The sequence below is a fragment of the Microtus ochrogaster genome, chromosome X, assembly GCF_000317375.1.
Source record: "Microtus ochrogaster isolate Prairie Vole_2 chromosome X, MicOch1.0, whole genome shotgun sequence".
Lineage (NCBI taxonomy): Eukaryota > Metazoa > Chordata > Mammalia > Rodentia > Cricetidae > Microtus > Microtus ochrogaster.
In genome coordinates this window covers 58,289,551-58,301,498 of record NC_022026.1, presented here as the reverse complement: position 1 = coordinate 58,301,498, position 11,948 = coordinate 58,289,551, and the positions used below count along the sequence as shown (strand labels likewise).

General features: G+C 42.0%; 1 protein-coding gene across 3 annotated transcripts in view; it reads right to left on the bottom strand.

The window, feature by feature from the left end:
* Window positions 1-11,948, bottom strand: part of Shroom2 (shroom family member 2) — a 125,793-nt gene that overhangs the window by 16,876 nt on the left and 96,969 nt on the right. For all 3 annotated transcript variants that reach the window (XM_005358902.3, XM_026784819.1, XM_013350644.2), the window contains one exon: window positions 1,306-1,515. In XM_005358902.3, the coding sequence (XP_005358959.1) occupies window positions 1,306-1,515 (210 nt within the window). The remainder of the gene's footprint in view (window positions 1-1,305; window positions 1,516-11,948) is intronic.

Sequence of the window (11,948 nt, the reverse complement as noted above, 5' to 3'; positions counted from 1 at the left end):
GATCGGGATATCAGAATTAGCCAGTAAGGGCTAGAGCTAAAGGGCCAAGCGGTGATTAAATGAACACAGTGTCCGTGTAATTATTTCAGGTAGAGCTAGCCATGTGGGCGGCCGGGTGCCGGGACGCAGCCCGCCGCTCCTATTTCTACACCCCATAGCTGACTCCAAGTTTTTACTATAAAGACCAATTAGAATTTATGCTACAAGGGTATGAAAACTTAGAGGTTTCATATTCTCTGCAAGAGTTATGGATCTCTATGTTAATTGTCTTCTATTGCAAAAGAAGCTTCTCTGATGAGTGCTAAAATGTACCAACCTATGGGCATAAAGTCAAGTACTTAAAAAGGAAGATTAAATAGAATACCCACTTATCAGAATGAGAGTAGTTGGTTCTCTCCTAGAGTCTTTGACCTAACCAGCTATGGGTTCTCGGCACTGTTAACAGTAGCAGGCATAAGTTCCAATTTGTGGAGCAGGTCTTAGATCCAATCAGAAAATAGTTAGTTACTCCCACAACATTCATTATTATAATTCCCAGAGTTCACAGCTGGGTAAGACTGTTTATTAGTTCACTCCCCTACCATCAGTAACACTTTCTGGCACTATGAAAGCTAGCCAGTGGGAATGAAACTTTTAGGTTATTACCAGCTTGTTTGCATGTTTGCATGTAACTTCTTCAGCAATAGGATAAAGTTCTGGAAGGTGACCAAGAGCAACAGTAATAACCTATAATGGCTGGGGGTCTGAGACCTTACTGAACCATAACTTGAAAAGAGGTAACCTGTGGCACTGGGCTTTTTATCTGGGTCATTCAGAAGTTTAAAGGGGGGTAGGTTGAAGAACTAATCAGTTGATAAGAGTCTTCGGCTATCTTACCACTTCAGAGGTGAGAGGCCAAAGGGTGAGGAGTTCAAAGACAGTTTAGGGTACACAGACAGTCTAGGCTACACAGTAAATTCTTGATCAACTCAAGTTATATATCAAGATCATGTCTCACAAAACAAGAAGAGGAAAGGAGGGAGAGGGGAAAATTTAAAGAGTATGAAAATGCAGGACATTACTCAACTTTACCTAAATATCTTATACTTAGGTTAAAACTGATTTTGATCACTGGCAAAATATGCTTATAGTCTCAATGTGCCAGGCAGTAAGGCAAACAGAAATGCATTCAATACAGACAGAGAGGATCATGATGTCACTAAACTACAACTGGTCATTTGAGCTACGGCTCATTCTCTACATGATTTTTCATGACGAGATTTTACCCCAGTGTTTGAAGCTGTAGCATACTGTCATAGAAAATACCTTGCTGAGTTGTCTTCATGGATAAGCAGGGGAGGCTTGTCTGTCAACTTCTGTGGGGCAAACTGGGGTGAAGGGGAGCGAGAGGTTTCCATGGCTGATGTCTGTCGGTGTTGACGCTTAGAAGAGAGCTGGACTTCTGGTTCAGAGAAAGCTCTCTCCTCATTCACATGCTGGCTGTCTTGTGGTTGGGCACTGCTGATCACAGAGGAGCTGTAGGAGAATCACACACATATCCAGGGACTCGGTAAATGGTGTTGGTAAGGACTTGTTGGGGAGAGCTAAGTAAGAGTCTGTAGGCGTACTGGACTTGAGATGAGTCACTGAAGGCCTGTGAGACAAGGCTGCCTTCTTAGGATGCAGGGTTGCGCACACTGGCCATAAAGTACGCTCCTGAACAGGTAGGGGTAAAAGGCAACCCTGGACTTGGGGTCCCAAGTCTGACAGTATGCGTATTCTTGAAGTAGAGCCCTAGCTTGGTTCAGGCCCTCCTGCAGAGGTTCTGCATCTTCCTGGGAGTGGGACAATTCAGGAAATGTGGAATTGGCTTGTGGGTCCTATAATGGTCTCAGGGCATCTAGAGGAAGATGTCATAAAAATGAGACAAGAATTCTGATTGGGATCTTCTCTAGTAGACCACTTTAGGACTATACATTTTCCAACACCTTTGCCAACTGCCACATGCGATGTATGTTAGGCTGTATGTGTAACATGTTCTGTATGGAACATGAAGTATTAATGACACGTACATATAGATCTGACACAGACACACATGTATATACCAACTACATTTCTTTAAAAGAAACATCGTTTCCCCCAACAAGAAAGAAAACAAATCTCTGATTTAAGGAAAAGAGCAATTCTCAATCTAAAATTGACTTTCGAGCTGGGCAGGGCACAGTATTTGGTAGGCCTACTATGCCTGTGTCCTGCCTTGTGGATGATAACCTTGCTGTGTTCTACGGAGAGGGAGGGGAGGAGAGGGGAGAGGGGGAGTTTATCTTTCTTACACTACAGTTGATGTAGCAATTTAACATCCCTTCCCCCAACAATTTCCCTTCTCTATTTTTCTTGGCCCTCTCCAACTCTAAGCTTACAGAGTCAAAACTATGAAATCACCAACGGATTTTAACAGCCCCAGTTCATACAAATCAGGTCACAGATAGACACAATAAAAAAGGACCTAGATGTAACAACGTTGAGTTCTGTTGGGACCATATTCAAATCTGTGAGATGTAGAATTCAAAATCAAGAGATGTAGAATGTAGATAGTGTGATATGTTTGTGTTATGTTGGAATATAGTTGTACATTTATAAATAGATGTATATGCTATGGATGCTCTCTGTGCAGATTTATGTCAATGTACCTTTGCCGGTGGTGCATATATGTCTGTGTGCTATGTATCTGTCCTGTGCTGTGGATTGTATATGTAGATGTGTGGCGTGACTGTATATGCGGCTATGCCATGTACATATATATCTTGATCTAAACTATTTTTTCTGAAGCAGGGTCTTATAGAGTACCCAACTGTGGATGCAAAACCCACAATTCTCATCTTAAAGGGAATAAGAGATAGTTTATTCAGGGGCCATATTTGAGTGACTGCAGCCTGGGAACATGGGTTTAGGTGACCCCAAATTCCACGTTCCAATATGGAAGAAGTTTCAAGAAGTTTTTACAGTTTTACCAAACAAAGAAAGTCACACAAGGCAAGTTTAAAATCTATTTGGCATGGATATCAGAGAGGCGGTTACAGAAAGATGAGGAGATCTGTCCTGTAGGCCTGAGATGTTATCTGATGACATTCTTAGTTTGGGGATGGTGGAGGCAAATGGGTCTACTAAGTTAATAGATTACAAAAGGTTTTAATCTATTAGTCATATGATGCTCCAACACAGAGGTAGACAAGGAATTCATAGGGCTAAAGCTAGTCCAAGTAAAACATTCTAACATCTTCATTATTACTACAGTTTTAATCAGCCAACCAGCCTCTATAAACAGTTTTTCTTTCCAGGAATTTTTCTTGCTACTATGTTAGCCTCACACTTACCATCCTTCCACTTCAGTCTACTAGGTGCACAGAGCAGGCATGTAGCACCTTATCTAGCTTTTGAGCGGGACGTAACCAGGAACTGAACCCAGGGCTTTGTACAACATGCTAGTGTGTGCCATACCACAGCCCCCCCCCGTTTTATTTTAAGACAGGGTCTCAGTAAATGGCTCAACTTGTCCTTAAATTCATTCCACAGCCCAAGCAAGCCTTGTACCTAACCTATGTGATCTTTCTGCTTCAGTCTGTTGAGTAGCTAGGCTTGCCCCTTTTTCATTCATTTGAAATAAAACACAAGTGACCACAGACGTACAATCCTGGCACTCAGGACGCAGAGATATCAGGAGTTCAGGGTCATCCTTTGATTGCATAGTGAGTTCAAGTATAGTTTGGGCAATATGAAGATCCTAAGTAAAGGAAGGGAGCGAGGGAGGTAGCAGGGAGGAATGGATGTCCACAGAGACAAAAATCCCTAAGATAATAAGAAGACTTAAGGACTATGTTTCCTTATGTCTGTATGCTACCCTGAGAATAATGCTGGAGCTGGAAGGGTGCCATACAAAGGAAGGTGGCAAAGGCAACAGCATTCCAGAGTCCTGGCAACTAATATTCAGGCTAGGTATGTGGGGGAGTTGACCCTGCTGCAGGACCATGGTCTGTACCCTGTCACTTGTATTTTAAATAAACGCTGATTGGCCAGTAGCCAGGCAGGAAGTATAGGTAAGGTGACCAGGCAGGAAGTGGAGGCGGGGCAATGAGAATTCTGGGAAGAGGGAAGTTTCAGTCGGTAGTGATGACCCAGACGCAGAGGAAGCCAGATACAGAACAAGCAAGGTGTGACTGTCTTGCCAAAAAAGGTACCAAGCCATGTGGCTAACATAGATAAGAATTATGGGCTAATATAAGTTATAGAGTTAATAAGAAGCCTAAGATCAATCAGTTTATGTAATATAGACCACTGTGTATTTCTTTGTGACTGAACGGCTGCCTGACCAGGCAGGACTGAGTGGGACAGAAACCTTTGTTGGAGGGAGGAGAGAGCCACTTGTTGATTCCGGCTGCTTAGCCCTGAAATAATTACACAGAAACTGTATTTATTACATTACTGTTTGACCCATTAGCTCTAGCTTCTTATTGGCTAACTCTCATATTAATTTAACCCATTTCTATTCATCTGTGTATCACCACGTGGCAGTGGCTTACTGGCAAAGTTTTGGTATGTCTGACTCTGGTAGCTCCATGGCTTCTCTCTGATTTCACCTTTTTTTCTCCCAGCATACAGCCTAGCTTTCCCAGCCTAGTTCTGTTCTTCCCTGCCATAGGCTCAAAGCAGTTCTTTATTCATTAGTAGTAATTACAGCATCCAGAGACATCACCTTCCCCTTTTCTGTTTAAATAAAAAAGGAAGGTTTTAACTTTAACATAGTAAAATTAAATATAGCAAGACAGGTATCAAGAATTACAGCTACAATATTTATATCTAGTTTATCATTAATCATAACTAAGAAAAACTATAACTATAAATTCTTCAACTCCATCAAAGACTCCAGACCTAAGTAAACATAAACTACATTGTAAGCAACTTCCAAAGCTCTAAAAATGACAGAGACATCTCACTGCCTGGACAGTTACCCAAAGTTCTTCTGTATCGTTGGGGCATCCATCTTCAGTACACAGGTCCACAGTGTCCAACAGACTTTTCCATGAAGAAGGAAATTTCAGTCCCTTTCTTCTGTGTCCTGCAGAATGTCTTACTGACTCTTTCATGAAGCTGGAACCCCAAAGGATCATCTCACCTTTAGGCAAGTTAAGCAGTCATTTCTCTGTGGATCCTGCATATCTAGTTAAGTAGTCCAGGCAAGGATAGTTTCTTGCCCAAATGGCTAACCAACTCCATAAGGAGGCTCTTTGATGCCCATCATCCTCTTGAAGTAACTTGGTGCTGCCAGGAGCAGATATGTTTCATTGTCATGAAAAATCTTAAGTTTTTAAACATTTTGAATGCCATATTTTGAAGGTCTGGTGAAAGATTTGAAGAATATCTAACTGAAATTTATCTCTATACATCTAGAAAATCTAACTAACATGACTACAAGCTCAACTATTATAGATGGCTATCTATTAACCTATATTTCTTAATTATACATTACATTTCTAAATGAACTGCACAAACATGATACCTTAATCAAGAGAAGAAATATACACATAACAAAATCGACCTGAAATTTGTATCAATAAGCCAAGATCCACACCAATGCAAATTATTCACATCTATATCACCCCTCACCCAGTGCAGTACTTGGGAGAACGGGTTCTGCGCCTTGCCTGGGCAGCACAGTAGAGTTGTTCCTATTGATGGTGGGATGGGATGGGGGATGGGGTGAGGAATATGTAGGAGCTCCAGCCCTGCCCCTTGTCTGCCATATTGTGCTGTGGGCAGGGCCGAGATGTTCCCCTTTACTAACCATGATGGGTGAGAGCTATAACATTTGGGAGAGTAGTGGTCCCTGCACCTTACCTGGGCAAGACAGTAGAGCTGGCCTTGCTGGTGTAGGTGTGGGAGAGCTGACCCCGAGGGCATAAAAGCAGCTTATGTTGCAAGGGGTGAACTAGCTAGGGCAATGTCAGAGTTCACCTTGATGGTGAAGAAGTTGGTGGGCTGACCAAACTTGCAATTACCCAGGCTCAAAACTAGGGTTGAGTTGACCCACCCTAACATCCATCCCATCTGGGATCTGCTGGAGCACGCCAAGGGACCAATCCTGCAGACCTAAAGCTGCTGTATCTCTATGACACACGACAAAAAGAGAATATCCAAGGAGTTCAGGGTGAGGGCCCAGTATCGATAGTGTAGCAGAAACTAGAGGTTTCAAACCAGACCAAGTACTCTTTGCAATAAACACTTGCAAGTAGATATATGGATAAATGATTAAATTATGACTGACTGACTACAGCTTCCATGATGAGATCTTTCTTTTTCTTCTTATTTTCTCTTAAATTTTATTTTACTTTATTTTGGGGGTTACAGGGCAGAGGGTGTATATGAAAGTATATAAAAAAAGTTTTTTAAAAAAAAGTATTTCTAAAAGTAAAACGGATACCACCCTACAGATTTATCAAAGTAAACCAGGACTATAGGAACACATGGTCATATTAAAACTATCAAATCGGAAAAGGACTGCAAGATGGCTATGTGGTTAAGAGTGTTGCATACTGCTTTCCCAGAGGACCCAGGTTCTGTTCTCAGCTGCCACATCCACGGCTGTCTCGCCTGTGTGACAAAATGCCTCTCAGGTGGTGGCCGTCTCAAAATGAGGGGCTCGTGCTTCCTGGAGCTTGGCCCCCAGCGGCTCCCTGGCAGTCTGCTCGAGTTGCGGTGCCTGATCAGTCTCAACGACCTCGTTCACTTTGTTCCTCACAATGGTTTCATGCATTGGCTCTGCTATCTTTTTCTTCTGTTCTACTTTTCTCTTGACAAAAAACTTAATCTGTTCAAGGAACCAGGAAACATTCCCAATGGAGAACTGATGCATCAGTCCCCTCCCTTGATTCAGGCCATTAATGTTATGATTAAGACTCTGACTCGCTCTCTGGGGGAATTTATGGATACCCTAGAACAGAAAGAGCTCATGATAGGAGAAGATGGGTAAATTATGAAGGAAAACGTATGGAGTGGCATGAGTTACCATTTATGGAGAGGCCAGCCAGAATGAGAAACCCCTGGTGCATTTTAGATAGGAAAGAAAGGCAGGCTACTCTTGATAACATGAAGCCAGCCATTTCATACTGGAGCAAACCCTGGGGGTGGAATCCTGAAGAATGGTGTTTGGGTTACCTTGGTTACCTTGAGGGCAGATATGATTTAGGGCCATGAGGAAGCACAGTTGAAGAATGGTGTTTGGGTTACCTTGGTTACCTTGAGGGCAGATATGATTTAGGGCCATGAGAAAGCGCAGTTGGTTAGTGGTGTGAGACAAATTTCAAAGAAAAGCTCTTCCCACCTGGCCCTGACCACAAGACTTGCTGAGAATAATCAATTGTCTATAATCATTTTTCTATGGAAGCTTTTATGTCTGCCAACTTCCTTCTGTAATCTCTTAAAAGTGATGCTTGAATTTTAGTAAAATTACAGCAGATTCAAATCTCATTAAGAGTTGTGTCTGTCATTCGCCGAATCCTGGGTTCTCCTAAGCCTTCACCCCTGTTCTCCCTCGGTCTTTGATCCCCAAGAGAGTCAGTCCACGGCACTCAGCACCAATGTATGGTAGCTCACAACCACCATACAGTAACAACCTATTTTTCAAATCACATAGGAAAATCTGGTCCATGAACTTACTGGGCACACCAGATAGAGGCAGAATTGAGACACTCTCAGATGGACCTTAAAAGGATGCCTAATGGCCCTGCTACCCTATCCTCTGATGACCCAGGAGATGTATCAGAGACTCAGCTGGCAGAGGATCCTTGAGTGTTCCAGAAGCTTCACTGAGATTCAGTCTCTACCGTTGAAACGATCTACTTGTTTTGTCTGCCATCTGTTTGTGGATTTATTCTTCCGTCTTGACCTACTTCTATGGCCTTTCCACTCGTCACGTTTACAGCTCAATTCCACACTGATGCTTGACTCAAGTCTGATTCTCCAGCTTGACTGACAGCAAACCTTCAATGGAGTTCACCATAGCATACTCATTCCTACAGAGACCCTTTATGCTGATGGGACTACTCGGTAAATTCCTGCCAAGGAAACTGATGACACACTTCGTAAATTTGTTGTTTTCAATAAGTGTTGTCATCACAGAAAGGCACAAATGTGTCTGTTCTGGTATAACATGTTCATGTCAATATGGGAAAACACTCAAATGCTCTATAAAGTCTATTAACCTCACTATTATATAAACTGACATATCTGATCCTTCTCTGGAGACAGCAAGTCCCAGAACTCCATGGGAAGTTTCTGCATATGACGAATGGCAGTTTTATTTCCAGACGTCATCTGCTCACCACAGCAGCTGAGAAATCTGCATTCAATGCTGTCAATTTCTGTTTTCTCCTCCCTGCAGCCACATCTTAGACACATCTGTCTCCTTAGCACATGGGCCACAAGAAATGCCCATCTCCATGTTCCACCCTAGTACGGGACTCTGAAGTGGTCTTACAGTTTGTTTCTATTTAGCCTCTACTCCTCACCCAGCAGGAAGGGTGCTTTCTCCAGCTGTTTTCTCCAGCATTTCCTTGGCCACCCATTATACATATATATGTGTGTGTGCATGTATGTGTATGTATGTATGTAAATGCCAGATGGGCAGTGGTGGCGCATGCCTTTAGCCCCAGAATTCAGGAGACAGAGGTACAGAGGCAGGCAAATCTCGGAGTTTGAAGTCAGCCTGATCTACAGAGCAAGTTCCAGGACAGCCAGGGCTATACAGAGAAACCCTGTCGAGAGAGAGAGAGAGAGACAGAGACAGAGACAGAGACAGAGACACAGAGAGAGACAGAGACAGAGACAGAGACACAGAGAGAGACAGAGACAAAGAGATATCTAATTACTCTTGTTGCTGCCACTCACTTTCAGTCACTGTGAAGAACGTTATGCAAGGGGAAGGGGGTACTTTTTCAAGATGCAAACAGCTAAGTCCTTGATGGAATAACCTAGTATAAAAACATTCCAACTTAACTAAATGGGGTTTTTTTACTGCTCTATTATCAAAAATCAATTCACTATTGTTTTGCTAATAGAATTTATAACTATCTTTATCAAGGGTGATGGGGAAATTTTCCTAATCGTTTGAATTTCTTAATGAAAATACTACAGGGTCTTTCTTTCCCATCCATTCTTGACTTTTGGTGTGGACAGGAAGAAGACTCTGAATTATCATCAGATATTACTCTATCAATGACATGGTGTCTAAGGCCTGAGTAAAATATGAGTCCCATCTGATTTGGGATTTTGCTGGCAGATGCTTCTAATCATGATCCATGGTATACTGGCCTTATATCATCTAACTGGTAAACAAGCCGGAGGAAGCTTCATTCCCTTTCAAAAACACGGTCATCACAGGCCATACTGTATCACACAGGTGTGCATTAGTCAGATTCTTGTCACTGTAATAAAATATCTGATAAAATATGGGAAGAAAGCTTTCTTTGGACTCCTCATTTCAGAGGGATTTTGGTCCGTCATAGCTGGGGATGACATGGTGAAGAAGTTCGATGGCAGTGGGAATATATGAGAGGCCTTTTCATATCGTAGCAGAACAGTAAGCAGAGAAAGAACAGCAGAATAAGGGGCAGGAATAACCTTCAAAGGCTCACCCCACTTCTACCAGTTAGGCTCCACAGCCATCAAAATTGTGCTATGAGCAGTCACTGATTTTCAAAACAGAAGCCTAGAGGAGAAATTTCAAGTCAAACCATAAATAGGTAGCTATAAGTTCTCTGAGGCACAGAGATCCCATGGTATAGGAGAGGATTTGTATGGAGCTCCTCTGAACCAGGGATCTTGGGCAGATGCAACAGTTGCTCTGAGATGAATGGAACCATCCATGGTTCTCCACGACAGAAATCACTATACACTTCTTTCTAAGACACAAGGCATACATAGCCCAGACTGAACACACAGAGCTCAGGCAAGAGAGTCTACTAGTTTCCCAGCTGGTGGAAGTGTTTGAGAAGGATTAGGATGTGGCCTTGCAGAAGGAGGTGTGTGACTTGGGGAAGGCTTTGAAGTTTCTCAAGACCTGTGTCATCCTCAGCCTGTTCTTTCTCTGCCTCCTACTTGCAGGTAACGATGTAAATTTGGAGATGTTCTTGCTGCCTCTGAAACCATAAGCCTAATTAAACACTTTCTTTTATAAATCGCCTTGGTTACGGTGTTCAATTACAACAGAAAAGACTTTTCCTCCTTTCATTTAAGTATGATGCAAAAATTCAAGAATAGCAGCGTGGGCTAGAGAGGTGGCTCAGTGGCCATGGCAACTGATGAGCAAGTGGGAGGACCAATAATCCCACTGCTCCTATGTTGAGGTGGGAGGCAGAGGCAGGAAAATCCCTAGAAGTTTGTATGTGAGTAGCCTGATATAAAACAATGAGACCCTGTTTCAGACAAGGTGAGGACCAATGTCTGAGGTTTTCATCTGACCTTCACATGCATCAGATAAATTACACACACACACACACACACACACACACACACACACAACAGGAGCAGTTCTACAACAGTTCCATTGGCTGTGGGTATAAACAAAAACGATCTGGGAAAGGGTAGATTCATCGTCCATTATATATAGCTAGTCTGTCCTACAGCTTAGAGGTATGTATCAGTCAGATCTCTGTCTAGAAGTCAGGCAGCTAGAAGATGGGACAAGACGTTCCACCTACAATTTTCCACCACCTTTCCCACATTCCTGATAATTCTTAGCAGTCACAGAACACCAAAGAGCAATCAGTTAACCAACTGACCAATCAACAAAAGCACAGACCTCATCAGGAACATTTAAAGAGCATGAACATTTAAGAATAATGGTACCAGTTATGTTCTTAGAAATTAATCATCAGACTTCCTAGAGCATACGCTGCTGTAGAATAGGGACTGTCTGATTATCCTGACTGCCAAAGCATGGAAACAAGATGGTTGAGTATCTCTTATTTCGAATGTTTGGGGGAAAATATATTTGAATTTGGAATTAAAAGATTTTTTGTACTATTTGCATATACAGGTATGAAAAATAAAACACCTACAGAATGGACGTTAATTATAATCATGAATGCAAAAATGCTAACTTATGCCATATTTACTATTTTTGGCACACCTGCATTTTGACTGCAAGCCATCACAATATAATGTATAATGTTGTCTCTTGTGGCATTATGTGGGCACAGAGTTTCTGATTTAAGATAACTTTAGATTTCAGGTTTGTGGACTAGGGATGATCAACCTGTATTTGCCAAATTAACAAATTATGCGAATGATAACAAGGAAACTAACTATTTCTACAAGTTTTGGTCAAACTCTCGCATCTTTTCATTTCACAGTTTTCTTCCTTTGGGAATTTTGGAGAGTGTCTTTAAGACAAGGTCTCACTATGCAGCCAAAACTGGTCTCAAACTTGTAATGGAGCCCAGGCAAGCCTGCCTGAACTTCCTAAGTAGTTGAGATAGCAGATGTATACAACCATGCTCAGTCTCCAAACTTTTGTGTCTTGCTGGATGTCCTTTGGGGAAAACGCAAACCCAGCAACATCCTGGCATTGACTATGTGTTTACTGCAATGCTTCTTTGCTAAAGCTTTTCTCTCTATGCTAGTCTGCATTTCTCATGCCATGTGGGAAGAGTAATTACTTTAGAAGACCAGATGAGTTTTATTTCTCCAATCTCTTCACAGATGGACTAAAAAGGTTTGCCGTTTCCTTGGGATTTCATTTTAGCTTACAGAAACTCAGGTGCCAAGTAGTAATGAAGTTGATTTAGACAAAATGATAAGTCATTTGTGGTTAAATGGGTTGGGGGAGTAGAAAGATTAAAAAGAGAAATTCTGCTCATAAATGATGCAAACTCAGATTAACAGGCACTGACTTTTCTTTCTTTTTTTTTTTTTTT